The 15,756-nt window shown below is 41.6% G+C and overlaps 1 protein-coding gene across 1 annotated transcript in view; it reads left to right on the top strand.

Annotated features, from left to right (window-relative positions):
• Positions 1-15,756, top strand: part of EML6 (EMAP like 6) — a 325,099-nt gene that overhangs the window by 234,547 nt on the left and 74,796 nt on the right. The window contains exons 19-23 of the mRNA XM_007465682.1: positions 377-488; positions 758-885; positions 5,038-5,179; positions 8,288-8,440; positions 8,610-8,741. Coding sequence (XP_007465744.1) covers positions 377-488; positions 758-885; positions 5,038-5,179; positions 8,288-8,440; positions 8,610-8,741 — 667 coding nt within the window. The remainder of the gene's footprint in view (positions 1-376; positions 489-757; positions 886-5,037; positions 5,180-8,287; positions 8,441-8,609; positions 8,742-15,756) is intronic.

The raw sequence follows: 15,756 nt of genomic DNA, 5'->3' as shown, positions 1-15,756 counted from the left end.
AGGAATATATGAGGTACCAGAAACTCTGCCAGGCTTTGAGGTTGGTCCTTTTCTGTAAGAATCCACATTCCAGTCAGGGGACTGGGCACAGAAATGACCGTCCATGATTCAGGGTGCCAAATTCCAACCAATGGTCTGAAGAAAGTGAAATGGACACACAATGAGAAAGTGTTTAATCCTGCTAGAGAAATAGGGGAGAGAAGCTTCCAGAAAATATTATATTAATATTATGTTATCATTCAGATTTTTCAGCCTCCTATACTTAGGAAGAAAACACAAACAAAGCTTCTTTACCCAAGGGGAAATCCTTTTGAGGCTGGGTGGGTACCTTGTCATTTGGATATGGATATAATTCTTCTGATGTGTGCCTTCACAGGGTTTTGTAACAGGTGGAAAGGATGGAATTGTGGAACTCTGGGATGATATGTTTGAAAGATGCTTGAAGACTTATGCCATTAAAAGAGCAGCATTGTCAACCAGCTCAAAAGGTGCCACTCCGAGTATGCAGTAGAAATCTTTCTGTTCATAGAGATGGAAAAGCTAGTACTAAGTTCTTGGAAAACTATTACCAAATCAACTGTCTTTTTTCTTCCACATTCAGAGCCCTTGGCTCCTGGTAGAAATATCAAGGATAATTGCCTAGTACCTAGTACTTTGGAACTATAAAAAGAGAATTTATATAATCATTACAATCATTTTATTTTTTATTATACTAAATATAACATTTGCAGTATTAAATGCAATTTTTCCTCCTCAGGCTTGCTTTTGGAAGATAACCCTTCAATTCGTGCCATCACTTTGGGACATGGACATATCCTAGTGGGAACGAAAAATGGAGAGATCCTGGAAATTGATAAGAATGGCCCAATGACACTGCTCATTCAGGTACTGTGTTTGCACACATCCTAAACCACGATTCACACCAGAGCTGGAACCAGGGTGAGGCAACGGGGGGCACTTAGGGCGCAAAATTTAAGGAGACACTCACTTTCAGGGTCAGGCAAATGCTGTATTAATCGTCTATTGCTGTATAACAAATTGTCACAAACTTAGCAGCTTAAAAGAAAAATTTATTCCTTATCTTATGGTTTCTGCAGGTCAGGAGTCTGAACACAGTTTAACTGGGTCCTCTGTTAAAGGTTTTGTAAGGCTGCAATAAGGGCCAGGGCTGTGGTCTCATCTGAGGCTTAACTGTGGAAGGATCTGCTCCAAGGTCACTTGAGTTGTTGGCAGAGTTCAGTTCGTTGGGGATGCAGGACTGAGGGCTTCCGTTTCTTGCTGGCTATTGGCCAGAGGCCACCCTCAGCTCTCAGAAGCTGCCTATAGTTCCTCGTCATATGGGGTTCCCCAACATGGCTGCTTGCTTCCTCAGAGAGAGCAAGGGAAAGAGGGAAAACGGGTACTACTGTGCCTTTAAGTAACTTTAAATAACATAATCGTATCATCACATATGTGTAATCATGAACATCCATCCCCTTTGCCATATCTTATCGGTTGGTAACAAGCCACAGGCTATACCACACTCAAAGGGGGGTGGTTACACAAGAGTGTGAAAACCAGGAGCATCATGAGGGTCACCTGTCCAGCACAGTCTGCCCTTTGGCCACCAATTATCATGTCCCTACCACATGCAAAATACATCCCCCCTCCCAAGTCCCCAAGAGCCTTATCCCGTCATAGTATCTGTTCAAAGTCCATAATCTAAGTCAGGTCCAGGTGTGAGTGGGGCTTCTTGGGTATATTTCCTCTTGATCTGTCAAAATCTGTCAAACTAATAAAAATTATTTGCTCTGCACACACCAAACATATGTGTCTCCTTAGATTTTGTGCATCATTCTAGTCTCAGCCTTGATTCACATAAACATGTAACATACTCTTCACACTTCCTCTCCCCTCAAAATGTTATTCAGGTAAAATCAGATTAAAATAAACAACAGAATCCTCTAAGATCGAAGAAGTGATCACATGTCACCTGAGGGTGTGGGAGTCTGTGGAGGTGAGGAGGTAGTCCTATCCAGTTTGGTGATGGATAGGCCATAGTTACAGATGGAAGAGGCACGGGCAGGGATGAGGGTGTGGGTTCAGAAGGTGGAATGGAAAGAATATGCACTGGTTATCTAAGCTTTAGGACTTCTGTGGGTCTGAGGAGCTAGGCCTCCTTCCCTGACCTGATGCATGCCTGCAGCCTTGCTGTATTAGGTCTAGTCCCCAAAATCCCACTGAAAGGGGCCCTCTGATTTGCTACACCTGAGAGCAGGTCTGCACACACATCACGGATCAGGTTTTCAAAGTGCATGTGCTCAGGCCCTACCCTGGATATCCTGAATAAGAATCTGTATTTTTTAAAAAAAGTTCTGTGTTAGAAGCAAACCTCAGAAGCTCTGTAGCTGATTGCTACAGGCAGCCCAGATTGAGAACGGTGCTGAGATGCGTCCTTGAGGGGCGATTTCTTTATTCTGCAGCTGCACTTGCCTTCATTTTCCTTGACCATGACTTTTTATTTAATTTTATTGAAAGTTCAGTGTTTCTTTCTTTTTAATCCTCAAATTTTTGAGACTTTAAATTGTTTGCCACATGCTATATTACTAAGTATGTTGTAAGATTTATACTACAGTATGATTTAAATAGCACCGTAAGATTTAAACTCTACATTTTCAAATTTTAAAAAGTAAATAATAGCTGAGCTAATTTTGTTTAAATATGTTTTAAATTTGACAATAAAGGCTTTTCACTTTTTCATTCTCTACAACTCTGTTCTTTACTATATTTGTTTCTGTTGTTCTAATAATGCAAATAACCACAAGTGCCATTTATTGAGCACCTACTATGTGTCAGGCAATACTGTTGTACAAAATTCCTCTCTCATCTCCACGACAGCTTTGCTTAGTTGTAATTGTTTTATAGATGAGGGGCTCAAAACCCAGTAAACTGCCCACAGCCACATGCTAAGAACTGCAGGGCTGGGAGTCACACCAAGCTTTGTCAGGTACCAGAGCCTTTTCTTTGTCACTCCACCAGACTGTTCTCCACATGCCACAGCATGGAGACTGCATGAAAACAGTGCAGAAGGCATGACCCCCTAAGCACTGGGCAGGCAGGCAGGCGATGGAGCTGGGAGGACCATCTTCTCTCCTTACACGTGTGCCATTCTTTTCCTTTATCTCAGCATCTCTCTTTCCTCTTCCAGTCTATCAACCATTTGCCATCTCCTCCTAGGTAGAACTCAGTAGTTCAGTTCAATCAGTGTTTGTTGGGCTCCTGCCAAGACCAGCCCTGCGCTCTGTGTGGTGGAATAGGGCTTACTCTAGGGGCTGACAGTCCTGTCCTGAGAGGTGGACACCGAGGGAAAGTTAAGGAATAGTAGAGGCAGCGTCGTTAAGACCATCAACTATCCTGCTGTGGGGAGATTTCAGAACCATTTTTCTAGTTTCTGTAGCACGGCAATTCAACATTACTTGGAATAGATTGCTTTTTTTTTTTTTTTTAAGAGAATAGGTTGTGGGGAGGAGAGAAGAGACAGGAGGTGAGTTCTGAAAATCCCCATTGTATACACTTTGAATATAATCAACTGTCAATTATGCAGCTGGTTATTATTAGCTTTAGGGTGGTCAGGAGGAAAGTAAAGTCCCAAGCTCATTTCCTTGTGCCACTCAAGAGACTTCCAGCCTGCCTCACTCACTGTCCGTTCCTATAGGATCCAGGAATTAAAGTACATAATCATATTAGATTAAAGAAATACCATTTTAAATCAATATATGATGCAGTGGTTTGAAAGGGTCTCAGAGCCCCACAACCCTGTCCTCTGCAAAAGGACTCAGTCTGTAAAAGAGCCCCAAGCAGATCCAGTCTGGTGGAGAACAAGGGAGGGCTCACATCTGACCCATCCTCTGACCATGGCCTTGGGGGTGGGAGGCTTCTAAAGGGAAGGAAACTAGAAAACTGGGGATATCGGGTGCTCCAAATCTAATAAATTCAAAACCAATATCTACGCCCTTCTCAGATATTTGAATGTCAGCTGCATTGGGAACTTGGTATTTTCTGCCAAATTACTGTTTTGCTCAAACAGCTTCCCAGTTAAACCGGAATCTTCCAGTTTCTCTTTGGAGAGCCACCTGTTCCCCAAAGCGTTCCAACTACAAACACCTTTCAGATGCCTGTGTGTGGTCTTTCTTTTTGCTTTACTAAGCAAAGCCTTTTTATAATTAGCCACTAAAAGCAGAAATTCAGTAAACAATCTGGTCTGTTTTATTGTTCCGTATCTAATCATTCGTTACACTGCTTTACTGAGTGATAGGTTAGAAACATCAGATTCATTTTCTCCCTAATTGTTCATTCGTTAAACACTGTTTCATCTCAGTTATTATTCTAAGCCAGTTAAGTATGTTTGTGGTAAGACATCAGCATGTGGAATTTGTCCAATGCCTATCAAGCCCCTTTCGGTTTTCTGTGCTCCACGGATAGAACAATTTGTGAATAAATGCTGACCCTGAGCTATACCCAGGACGCTTAAAATGAAAATTTAGCTCTCTCTAATCTGCTCTGCCAAATCTGTGCATTCAACGAACTGAAATAGAATTAATTAACAAGAATATTGCTGTCCAATTCCTCTGACAGAGATAAGTGGTACCTCCATTTTTTAGAATATGGTTTTATGGAAGAAAGTGGTTTGTGTCATTGTGACCAAGCTGTTTTATGAAAAGATACATATATACTGTGTTTATTCAATGTCAAACAGGATAAAATGAGAGCAGTTCCTTATTTACTCGGATGTTTCTAAATGGAAAGATGTTCGGCATCATATAAACAAAACTTAGGAGCAATGTGAGTCCCTACTTTGCTTTCCAAATGAATGCTTTAGCATCACGCAGGCCCAGCTTTAGATTCAAGTTCAAGCGAAAAATTTATCCAGTACAATCACTTTGGCTCCAGGAAACTCAAACTGTGTTTGTTCATATTTGAACCTGTTTGGGATACTCGCGGGAAGGGCTAGCCGAGAAGCATGAACTGGTTTTTGTTGCCCCGTTTCCTCCCCTACAGGGGCACATGGAAGGAGAAGTATGGGGGCTGGCGACTCACCCTCGCCTGCCTGTCTGCGCAACAGTGAGCGACGATAAAACACTGCGGATCTGGGAACTATCCTCCCAGCACCGTATGCTGGCAGTACGGAAACTCAAAAAAGGTACGTGACGTCCCCGTACACATCTGTAAAAGTATTTACACCCGAAAGTATTGGATTCATTCGTCTGTTCATCCAGCTAATATTTACCGAGCACACCTGTTACATGCCCCCAGATATGCTGAGTGATGGGGATTTAGTGTTTGTTGCTACACATATAGCTAATCACCTGGAGAATCGTTCCATAAGGCTGGCCTGATCTATCAGTGCCCAGCTCTATTCTTTATTTCCTTGCACTGCACAGACATTTGCCACCTGGGGGCAATATGTCCTTCCTCTTCTCATCTAGAACCGTGGGAGCCAGTTGAAACTCATCAGCTTGTATAGAATGCTGCTGATTTTTATGCCTAACAGTCTCCAGAACTGATTTTATTACTGAAAAATGAAAGTCAGTTTAAAAATAATAGTTAATATCAAGAAACGAATAAATATGTATTGAACACCCGTATGCACTAGAGCTAAGAGGTATACCAAGAAGTGCAAATTCAGCAAACATTTATTGAGCAGCTTCTGTATATCAGGCGCTGGGGATCCCAGGGTGAACAGTCCTGTCTCTAGTGTCAGAGACGGACAAGATTTGAACAGATTCCCAGCAACGGCTGGTCCATTCAAATTGGGTAACTTGAGGAGCGTCTCAGAACGGGACTATTTGTAAAGGGGTGGGCAGGGTATAGGAAATGACCAGGGCTGGTGCAGCACGATGCAGCTAGTAACAGCCCGGTACCATTGCCAGCCCTGGACCTGAAGGGACAAGAGGAGGGGCAGTTACTGGAACCTTGAAAGTGAGAGCTGTGTGAGACGACAGCCTGGCAGGGGCTGTGATCGTCAGCCCGGAGGTTCAGCCAGCATGCAGTGACCCCTCAGGGAGGCAGCCAAGGGAGCACATGCCCCAGCCTCCCTGTGCTTTATCCTTCCTTCCCTGTTACCCTCCCTCCAGTCTCCTGCTGCCCCTTGACCAAATGAATCAGAAGCCAGCGGGTGAGGGGCCCACTGATCGAGTCCAGGAAGCCCAGCTCCCAGCACAGAGCAGGGCGGAGAGTGGGTGAGGAAAAACAGAAGATCTCTGGCACAAGCAAGGTATCGTGGAGGCTCAGGGTAAGGCCCACAGCCAGAGACAACTCCATCAGGGAGGAAACCTAAGAGCTGAGGCTCAAAGGATTTGTGAAAGTTAAGACAGGAAAGGGTGAGATTGGGGCCTGGCCCCAGAGTATTTGTGCTAGGTACTTTTATAAATAGACATGAGGAGAGTATTCTAGGGGGATAAAATGAAAAAAGGTGTCAAGACAGTAGTGACAATAATGACAGTGGCTAATATTGCTGAGCCAGTAACCGTGCTAGCACTTTGCCTTTGGTCTTCATGGGAACCCAATGAGTAAGGCCTTTTTTATTTCCACTTACAAATTATGAAGCTGAGGCACAGAGAACTTAAGTCATTTGCCCAAAGTTGCACAGCTAGTAAGTGATGGAACTGAATTCATACTCAGGCAGCGTGGCTTTAGAGAGCACACCTGTGGCCACTGCATGATGATGCCTCCCTCCACCATATTGCCTCTCTTCACACTGGACTTCTGGGTCTCAGCAAGTAGTGGAGCCAGGATTCAAACCCAAGTCTGACTCCAAAGCCCATGCTCTTACCCACTACAGGACTGAATAATTTGGCCACTAATTTGTATTGGGGAAATAACAGACCACGTCCTCTCTGTGAGTGACTTGAATATCAGCCAATGGACTTTATTTACTAGGTTAAAAATCAGTTCAAAAGAACAACTAACACATCTGAGTTAGGATGGCCATTCAGCCCAGTTTACAGCTGGTGTCCTGGTGTAATTATTAATAGCTCTCCCTTTTACTATCAAGTGTCATCATTCCTACAATAATTTTTTTTTTTTGCGGTACGCGGGCCTCTCACTGTTGTAGCCTCTCCCGTTGCGGAGCATAGGCTCCGGACGCGCAGGCTCAGCGGCCATGGCTCACGGGCCCAGCTGCTCCGTGGCATGTGGGAATCTTCCCGGACCGGGGCACGAACCCGCGTCCCCTGCATCGGCAGGCGGACTCTCAACCACTGCGCCACCAGGGAAGCCCATGTACAATAAATTTTTATGCTTAACCTAATCGTGCTGTCCCTCCTCAAGGGCTGGTCTTTCTGTTCTTTCAGCACAAGCACCGTGCCTGATTCATAGTAGGTAAAGAACTGCAAAGTGAATGGATGAAGAAAGGAAGGAAGGTATTTTAGACTTCAGATGAGCCAATTTAAAGTTATTGGTGTGAGTGTGGCTTTTCAGCCTGCTCTGAACAGTGGCTGAGGGGTAGGTGTGGAAGCTCAGTTTGGAATGCCTTAGCACAAGGCAGCATGACTGTCCCATCCTAGGGCTGTGCTCACCGAAGTCTTGACAGTAAGAACAGGGCCAGGGAGGGGCCTATCCTTAAATAAGATTCTTATTAAGTATACCCCCCCACCGAGTCCATACTCTTCGTGTGGAAATGTCTCCCTGTGACCCTACAAAGCAGTAGAAAGCATTGATCATGTAGCACCCTCAGCCCAGTTTTGCAGACACCTTTGGAGAGAATGTCCATATTCCATTCTTCTCATGACAGAAGAGACAGGAACAGAATCTTCCACCTCTAGAATTATGGATTATAATCCACAGATCAGAGAATTAGAGTGACTAAAAGTAGAACAACAAGGTGCTCTAAAGTAAGTTCCGTGTGTAAAGCATGATATGAAAAAAATTAGTTTCCAGAAATTTTACTACAGAACTCCCATTCTTAAGTATCACGTCTTGGGAGCAGAAATACTGGTTATATTAATCCTTTATTCCTTTTCCCCCTTCACTCTACTTGTCTTTTGAAAACCCCAGGTATTCAGATATGAAAAAATGAATGGATAAACCTCAAAGAAATTGGAAACTTATTTTTAATATTATAATCATTGTCCTTGGGTTTGGAGGGAAGAGATATTTTAAATTATGAAGTTTTAGTTCTTCTCACCAAGAGTGTTAAAGACACAGTCACATGTCCATGAACACACTCACATTTCCCCATCTCTTCATTTGCTTTGTTTGGTAGCAAAGTCTCAGATCATAACAGTGCTCTTTGTGGATTCTTTTGTAGGTGGAAGATGCTGTGCTTTCTCCCCTGATGGGAAAGCCTTAGCAGTTGGCTTGAATGATGGGAGTTTCCTGGTTGTAAATGCCGACACTGTTGAAGACATGGTCTCCTTCCATCACAGAAAAGAAATGATCTCTGACATTAAATTTTCAAAAGGTGAAGATGACAGCAAAAACTTTTTAAAACGTGTTGGGACAAAAAGTTACAAGAGTGGACGCTTTTTAAATATTTGCTTGACCTTTAACCCATTTAAAAATGCTAAGTTCCTGCAAGTAAATTCCCACATAAAATGTTTTGGTGTTAACCACTCATTTTTTCTTTATAGATACAGGAAAATACCTTGCTGTGGCATCCCATGATAACTTTGTGGATATTTACAACGTCCTTACAAGCAAAAGGGTTGGCATCTGTAAAGGTGCTTCTAGTTACATTACACACATTGACTGGGACTCTAGAGGTAAAGTATGTTGTGGCTTTTAAAATATAATTTCAGTTTTTAAAAATCATGTCCTTTCATATACTGTTTCCAGAGCAAATGGCAGTTGAGTTTTAAAGAAAAACAGAGGGGGAAACTCACAACAGAACTGGTTGTAATTTTAGAACCCAGAGGCAGCTGCTGTTAACATTTTGAGTATTTTTCCATATTATTATTATTATTTATTATTACTACCACTACTACTACTATTATTACTACCACTACTATAATTATTATTATAATTATTTTAAATTTTAATTATTATAATAAAATTTTTATTAAATTATTATAATTTTAATTATTTTTGGCTGCGTTGGGTCTTCGTTGCTGCACGTGGGCTTTCTCTAGTTGCGGCGAGCGGGAGCTACTCTTCATTGCGGTGCATGGGCTTCTCATTGTGGTGGCTCCTCTTTGTTGCAGAGCACGGGCTCTAGGTACACAGGCTTCCATAGTTGTAGCACGTGGGCTCAGTAGTTGTGGCTCGCGGGCTCTAGAGCGCAGGCTCAGTAGTTGTGGCACACAGGCTTAGTTGCTCCGCGGCACATGGGATCCTCCAGGACTGGGGCTCAAACCAGTGTCTCCTGCATTGGCAGGCAGATTCTTAACCAATGCGCCACCAGGGAAGTCCCTGTAATTATTATTAACTCAAGCCATTGAGTTTTAAGACTGCTGAAGATATATGCTGCCTTCTATTCCCATAGCAAGCCACCACTTCACCTCTGAGTATGGCATGCTGTGTCCTTGCCTTGCATCTCCTCCTTACTGCATTCCCTTTTCCTACCAGTTCTCCATCTCCCAGAGAACTGCCCAAGAGGTTTCAAGTAATTTTCATCCTCCATTGGAGGTAGGAAGATACATTCAGCTCACCTAGAGTTTCTCTGGTTTCTCTCAAAACTCCCAATCTACCCCCTACCTCCTCCAAGTCATGCCCACAGATGCCATGGGGATTTGTCTGTCTATTTATGTAACAAACCTAGCTCTTGCCATGTGCAGTCTTAAGCCAGAAAGTGTGGAGGATCCAGAAGAGAGTGAGACGTGGTTCCTACTCTCTGCAAAGTTTATAACTTAGTGCGGGAGACATGCTTGTACCTGAACAATATAAGAGCACAGACTGGGTAAAGCAAGGGAGTAAGAAATGGTGAGTCACAGGGGAAGTGGTGAGCAGGGTCTCAGAGTGGGCCAAGCCAGCATTAAGTACCCAGGGTGCAGCATCCATGCTCTAGGGTGGGTCACTTTTAAAACCCATCCCGGGGACTTGGCTGATGTTGGAGTCTGGGGCAGATTTGCTTTGGAACAGGCAGGGTCCCAGCTTTCAGAGAAGTTTTAGTCTATTGTGGTAGTAAATGGTGTCTCTGAGGAAAGAGCTCCCGGGGGAATCCATGGAGCCTTCATAGAAGGAGTGACCTTTGAGATGGATCTTGAAAGCCGAGTAGAAGTTCACTAGATGGCGACATCTGAGACGAGCGTCCCAGGCTCTGAAGGATCAGGGTGTGCCACTGTGTGGAGGTGGGAGGAAGAACGGGAGATTAAGAGACAGTAATGCTGAGTGACTTGAGGGCGGGAAGGGCAGGGAATGCAGAAAGGCCAAGACAGCAAATAAAGGAACTGTTACCTCAAGCTAGGAAGTTAAACACAGAACTTTATCCTGTAGGCATTAGGTAACTCTGAGGGATTAGCGTGAGGCATTCCCTACCATCCTGGGGAGGGTGAGTGAGGCTGGAGTTAGAAAGCAACTAAAATAAACCAGGAGAAAGAGATGATGAGGGCCTTGACCAAAAAAGGATTATTTCAGATGCCAGACTGTTTTATTTCTCGTATTTCTTGAAGTAGTGGCCGTAGACTGATCCTTCTGCCAGGGAAGGATTTACTTGTAGCTGTACTTGCTGCACCAGAATTTGGACTTAAGTGTTACAACCCGCAAGCATTTTACACAGTGCAATAGATGGGAAGAAGGCATGCATGTCATTTATTGTGAGAGGTGCAAGTCCCAAGAAGGGCAAAGGAAAATCAGATAAGTTCCTCTCACTTTCACGTCAGGACCATCCAGATACAGTGCTGAGGGCTTAGGCTGGCATGTATGATCAAGCAGGACACTGGCCTGGGAGACATCTAGGAACCAGTGAGGTCCAGGGGGTGAATGGAAGCAGCTGCTTCTCACCCACCTTCTTTGATATTCTATGCTTTATCGTTTTTTTAAAAAGCAAGGATTTAAAAAAAAAAAAAAAAAAAGCAAGGATTTCACCCTATTTGTTCTCTGGCTAACATCCCTAGATATGCCCCTTTGTGAGAAAGCTTTAGAACAGTGAGGGTCATCTTTATGCATATGTAGAATAGAGTGTAGTGAGTTTTATTTAGAACCCAACACACACACACACAACACCTGACACAATATGTGAATCCCACCACTATGATGACCATTAGGGGGTTAAAACCAATTATTATTTACATTTTATGGAGTGAAGGACCAAGAGAAATTGGAGCATAGGAAGAATATGTTTTGATTGGGAAGATTTCTTTAAAATTATTTTTAATTGTGGTAAAGTACACCTAGCATAAAATTTACTATCTTAACCATTTTGAGTATAGAGTTGAGTGGCATTAAATACATCCACATTATTGTGCAACCACCATCCCCATCCATCTCTAGAACTCTTTTCATCTTATAAAATTGGAACCCTATACCCATTAAATAGTAATTCCCCCTTCTCCCTCCCCCAGACCCTGACAAGCACCATTCCACTTCATGTCTCTATGAATTTGACTATTCCAGGTACTTTATATAAGTAGAATCATACAGTATCTGTCTTTTTGAAACTGGCTTCTTTCATTTACCATAATGTCCTGAAGGTTCATCCATGTTGTAACATGTGTCAGAATTACTTTCCTTTTTAAGGCTGAATACTATTCCATTGTATGTATATACCACATTTTTTTGTTTCTGCTTTATAACAAAGTGAATCAGTTATACATATACATATGTTCCCATATCTCTTCCCTCTTGCGTCTCCCTCCCTCCCACCCTCCCTATCCCACCCCTCCAGGCGGTCACAAAGCACCGAGCTGATCTCCCTGTGCTATGCGGCTGCTTCCCACTAGCTATCTACCTTACGTTTGGTAGTGTATATATGTCCATGCCTCTCTCTCGCTTTGTCACAGCTTACCCTTCCCCCTCCCCATATCCTCAAGTCCATTCTCTAGTAGGTCTGTGTCTTTATTCCTATCTTACTCCTAGGTCCTTCATGACATTTTTTTTTCTTAAATTCCATATATATGTGTTAGCATACGGTATTTGTCTTTCTCTTTCTGACTTACTTCACTCTGTATGACAGACTCTGGGTCTATCCACCTCATTACAAATAGCTCAATTTCGTTTATTTTTATGGCTGAGTAATATTCCATTGTATATATGTGCCACATCTTCTTTATCCATTCATCCGATGACGGACACTTAGGTTGCTTCCATCCCCGGGCTATTGTAAATAGAGCTGCAACGAACATTGTGGTACATGACTCTTTTTGAATTATGGTTTTCTCAGGGTATATGCCCAGTAGTGGGATTGCTGGGTCATATGGTAGTTCTATTTGTAGTTTTTTAAGGAACCTCCATACTGTTCTCCACAGTGGCTGTACCAATTCACTTTCCCACCAGCAGTGCAAGAGTGTTCCCTTTTCTCCACCCCCTCTCCAGCATTTATTGTTTCTAGATTTTTTGATGATGGCCATTCTGACTGGTGTGAGATGATATCTCATTGTAGTTTTGATTTGCATTTCTCTAATGATTAATGATGTTGAGCATTCTTTCATGTGTTTGTTGGCAGTCTGTATATCTTCTTTGGAGAAATGTCTATTTAGGTCTTCTGCCCATTTTTGGATTGGGTTGTTTATTTTTTTGTTATTGAGCTGCATGAGCTGCCTGTAAATTTTAGAGATTAATCCTTTGTCAGTTGATTCATTTGCAAATATTTTCTCCCATTCTGAGGGCTGTCTTTTGGTCTTGTTTATGGTTTCCTTTGCTGTGCAAAAGCTTTGAAGTTTCATTAGGTCCCATTTGTTTATTTTTGTTTTTATCTCCATTACTCTAGGAGATGGGTCAAGAAGGATCTTGCTGTGATTTATGTCATAGAGTGTTCTGCCTATGTTTTCCTCTAAGAGTTTGATAGTTTCTGGCCTTACATTTAGGTCTTTAATCCATTTTGAGCTTATTTTTGTGTATGGTGTTAGGGAGTGATCTAATCTCATACTTTTACATGTACCTGTCCAGTTTTCCCAGCACCACTTATTGAAGGGGCTGTCCTTTCTCCACTGTATATTCCTGCCACCTTTATCAAAGATAAGGTGACCATATGTGCATGGGTTTATCTCTGGGCTTTCTATCCTATTCCATTGATCTATCTTTCTGTTTTTGTGCCAGTACCATACTGTCTTGATTACTGTAGCTTTGTAGTATAGTCTGAAGTCAGGCAGCCTGATTCCTCCAGCTCCATTTTTTGTTCTCAAGATTGCTTTGGCTATTCGGGGTCTTTTGTGTTTCCATACAAATTGTGAAATTTTTTGTTCTAGTTCTGTGAAAAATGCCAGTGGTAGTTTGATAGGGATTGCATTGAATCTATAGATTGCTTTGGGAAGTAGAGTCATTTTCACAATGTTGATTCTTCCAATCCAAGAACATGGTATATCTCTCCATCTGTTTGTATCATCTTTAATTTCTTTCATCAGTGTCTTATAATTTTCTGCATACAGGTCTTTTGTCTCCTTAGGTAGGTTTATTCCTAGATATTTTATTCTTTTTGTTGCAATGGTAAATGGGAGTGTTTTCTTGATTTCACTTTCAGATTTTTCATCGTTAGTATATAGGAATGCCAGAGATTTCTGTGCATTAATTTTGTATCCTGCTACTTTACCAAATTCATTGATTAGCTCTAGTAGTTTTCTGGTAGCATCTTTAGGATTCTCTATGTATAGTATCATGTCATCTGCAAACAGTGACAGCTTTACTTCTTCTTTTCCGATTTGGATTCCTTTTATTTCCTTTTCTTCTCTGATTGCTGTGGCTAAAACTTCCAAAACTATGTTGAATAAGAGTGGTGAGAGTGGGCAACCTTGTCTTGTTCCTGACCTTAGTGGAAATGCTTTCAGTTTTTCGCCATTGAGGATGATGTTGGCTGTGGGCTTGTCATATACGGCCTTTATTATGTTGAGGAAAGTTCCCTCTACGCCTACTTTCTGCAGGGTTTTTATCATAAATGGGTGTTGAATTTTGTCGAAAGCTTTCTCTGCATCTATTGGGATGATCATATGGTTTTTCTCCTTCAGGTTGTTAATATGGTGTATCACATTAACTGATTTGCGTATATTGAAGAATCCTTGCATTCCTGGGATAAACCCCACTTGATCATGGTGTGTGATCCTTTTAATGTGCTGTTGGATTCTGTTTGCTGGTATTTTGTTGAGGATTTTTGCATCTATTATCATCAGTGATATTGGCCTGTAGTTTTCTTTCTTTGTGACATCCTTGTCTGGTTTTGACATCAAGGTGATGGTGGCTTCGTAGAATGAGTTTGGGAGTGTTCCTCCCTCTGCTATATTTTGGAAGAGTTTGAGAAGGATAGGTGTTAGCTCTTCTCTAAATGTTTGATAGATTTCACCTGTGAAGGCATCTGGTCCTGGGCTTTTGTTTGTTGGAAGATTTTTAATCACAGTTTCAATTTCAGTACTTGTGATTGGTCTGTTCATATTTTCTATTTCTTCCTGATTCAGTCTTGGCAGGTTGTGCATTTCTAAGAATTTGTCCATTTCTTCCAGGTTGTCCATTTTATTGGCATAGAGTTGCTTGTAGTAATCCCTCATGATCTTTTGTATTTCTGCCATGTCAGTTGTTACTTCTCCTTTTTCATTTCTGATTCTATTGATTTGAGTCTTCTCCCTTTTTTTCTTGATGAGTCTGGCTAATGGTTTATCTATTTTGTTTATCTTCTCAAAGAACCAGCTTTTAGTTTTATTGATCTTTGCTATCGTTTCCTTCATTTCTTTTTCATTTATTTCTGATCTGATTTTTATGATTTCTTTCCTTCTGCTAACTTTGGGGTTTTTTTGTTCTTCTTTCTCTAATTGCTCTAGGTGCAAGGTTAGGTTGTTTATTCACGGTGTTTCCTGTTTCTTAAGGTAGGCTTGTATTGCTATCAACTTCCCTCTTAGAACTGCTTTTGCTGCATCCCATAGGTTTTGGGTCGTCGTGTCTCCATTGTCATTTTTTTCTACGTATTTTTTTATTTCCTCTTGGATTTCTTCAGTGATCACTTCATTATTAAGTAATGTATTGTTTAGCCTCCATGTGTTTGTATTTTTTACAGGTCTTTTCCTATAATTGATATCTAGTCTCATAGCGTTGTGGTTGGAAAAGATACTTGATACAACTTCAGTTTTCTTAAATTTACCAAGGCTTGATTTGTGACCCAAGATATGATCTATCCTGGAGACTGTTCCATGAGCACTTGAGAAAAATGTGTATTCTGTTGTTTTTGGATGGAATGTCCTATAAATATCAATTAAGTCCATCTTGTTTAATGTATCATTTAAAGCTTGTGTTTCCTTATTTATTTTCATTTTGGATGATCTATCCATTGGTGAAAGTGGGGTGTTAAAGTCCCCTACTATGAATGTGTTACTGTTGACTTCCCCTTTTTATGGCTGTTAGTATTTGCCTTATGTATTGAGGTGCTCCTATGTTGGGTGCATAAATATTTACAATTGTTATATCTTCTTCTTGGATCGATCCCTTGATCATTATGTAGTGTCCTTCTTTTTCTCTTCTAATAGTCTTTATTTTAAAGTCTATTTTGTCTGATATGAGAATTGCTACTCCAGCTTTCTTTTGGTTTCCATTTGCACAAAATATCTTTTTCCATCCCCTTACTTTCAGTCTATATGTGTCTCTAGGTCTGAAGTGGGTCTCTTGTAGACAGCATATATATGGGTCTTGTTTTGGTATCCATTCGGC

This window comes from Lipotes vexillifer, unplaced genomic scaffold, assembly GCF_000442215.2.
Source record: "Lipotes vexillifer unplaced genomic scaffold, Lipotes_vexillifer_v1.1 scaffold77, whole genome shotgun sequence".
Lineage (NCBI taxonomy): Eukaryota > Metazoa > Chordata > Mammalia > Artiodactyla > Lipotidae > Lipotes > Lipotes vexillifer.
The sequence above is the reverse complement of the archived record's forward strand: the minus strand, read 5'-3'. Positions and strand labels throughout refer to the sequence as shown.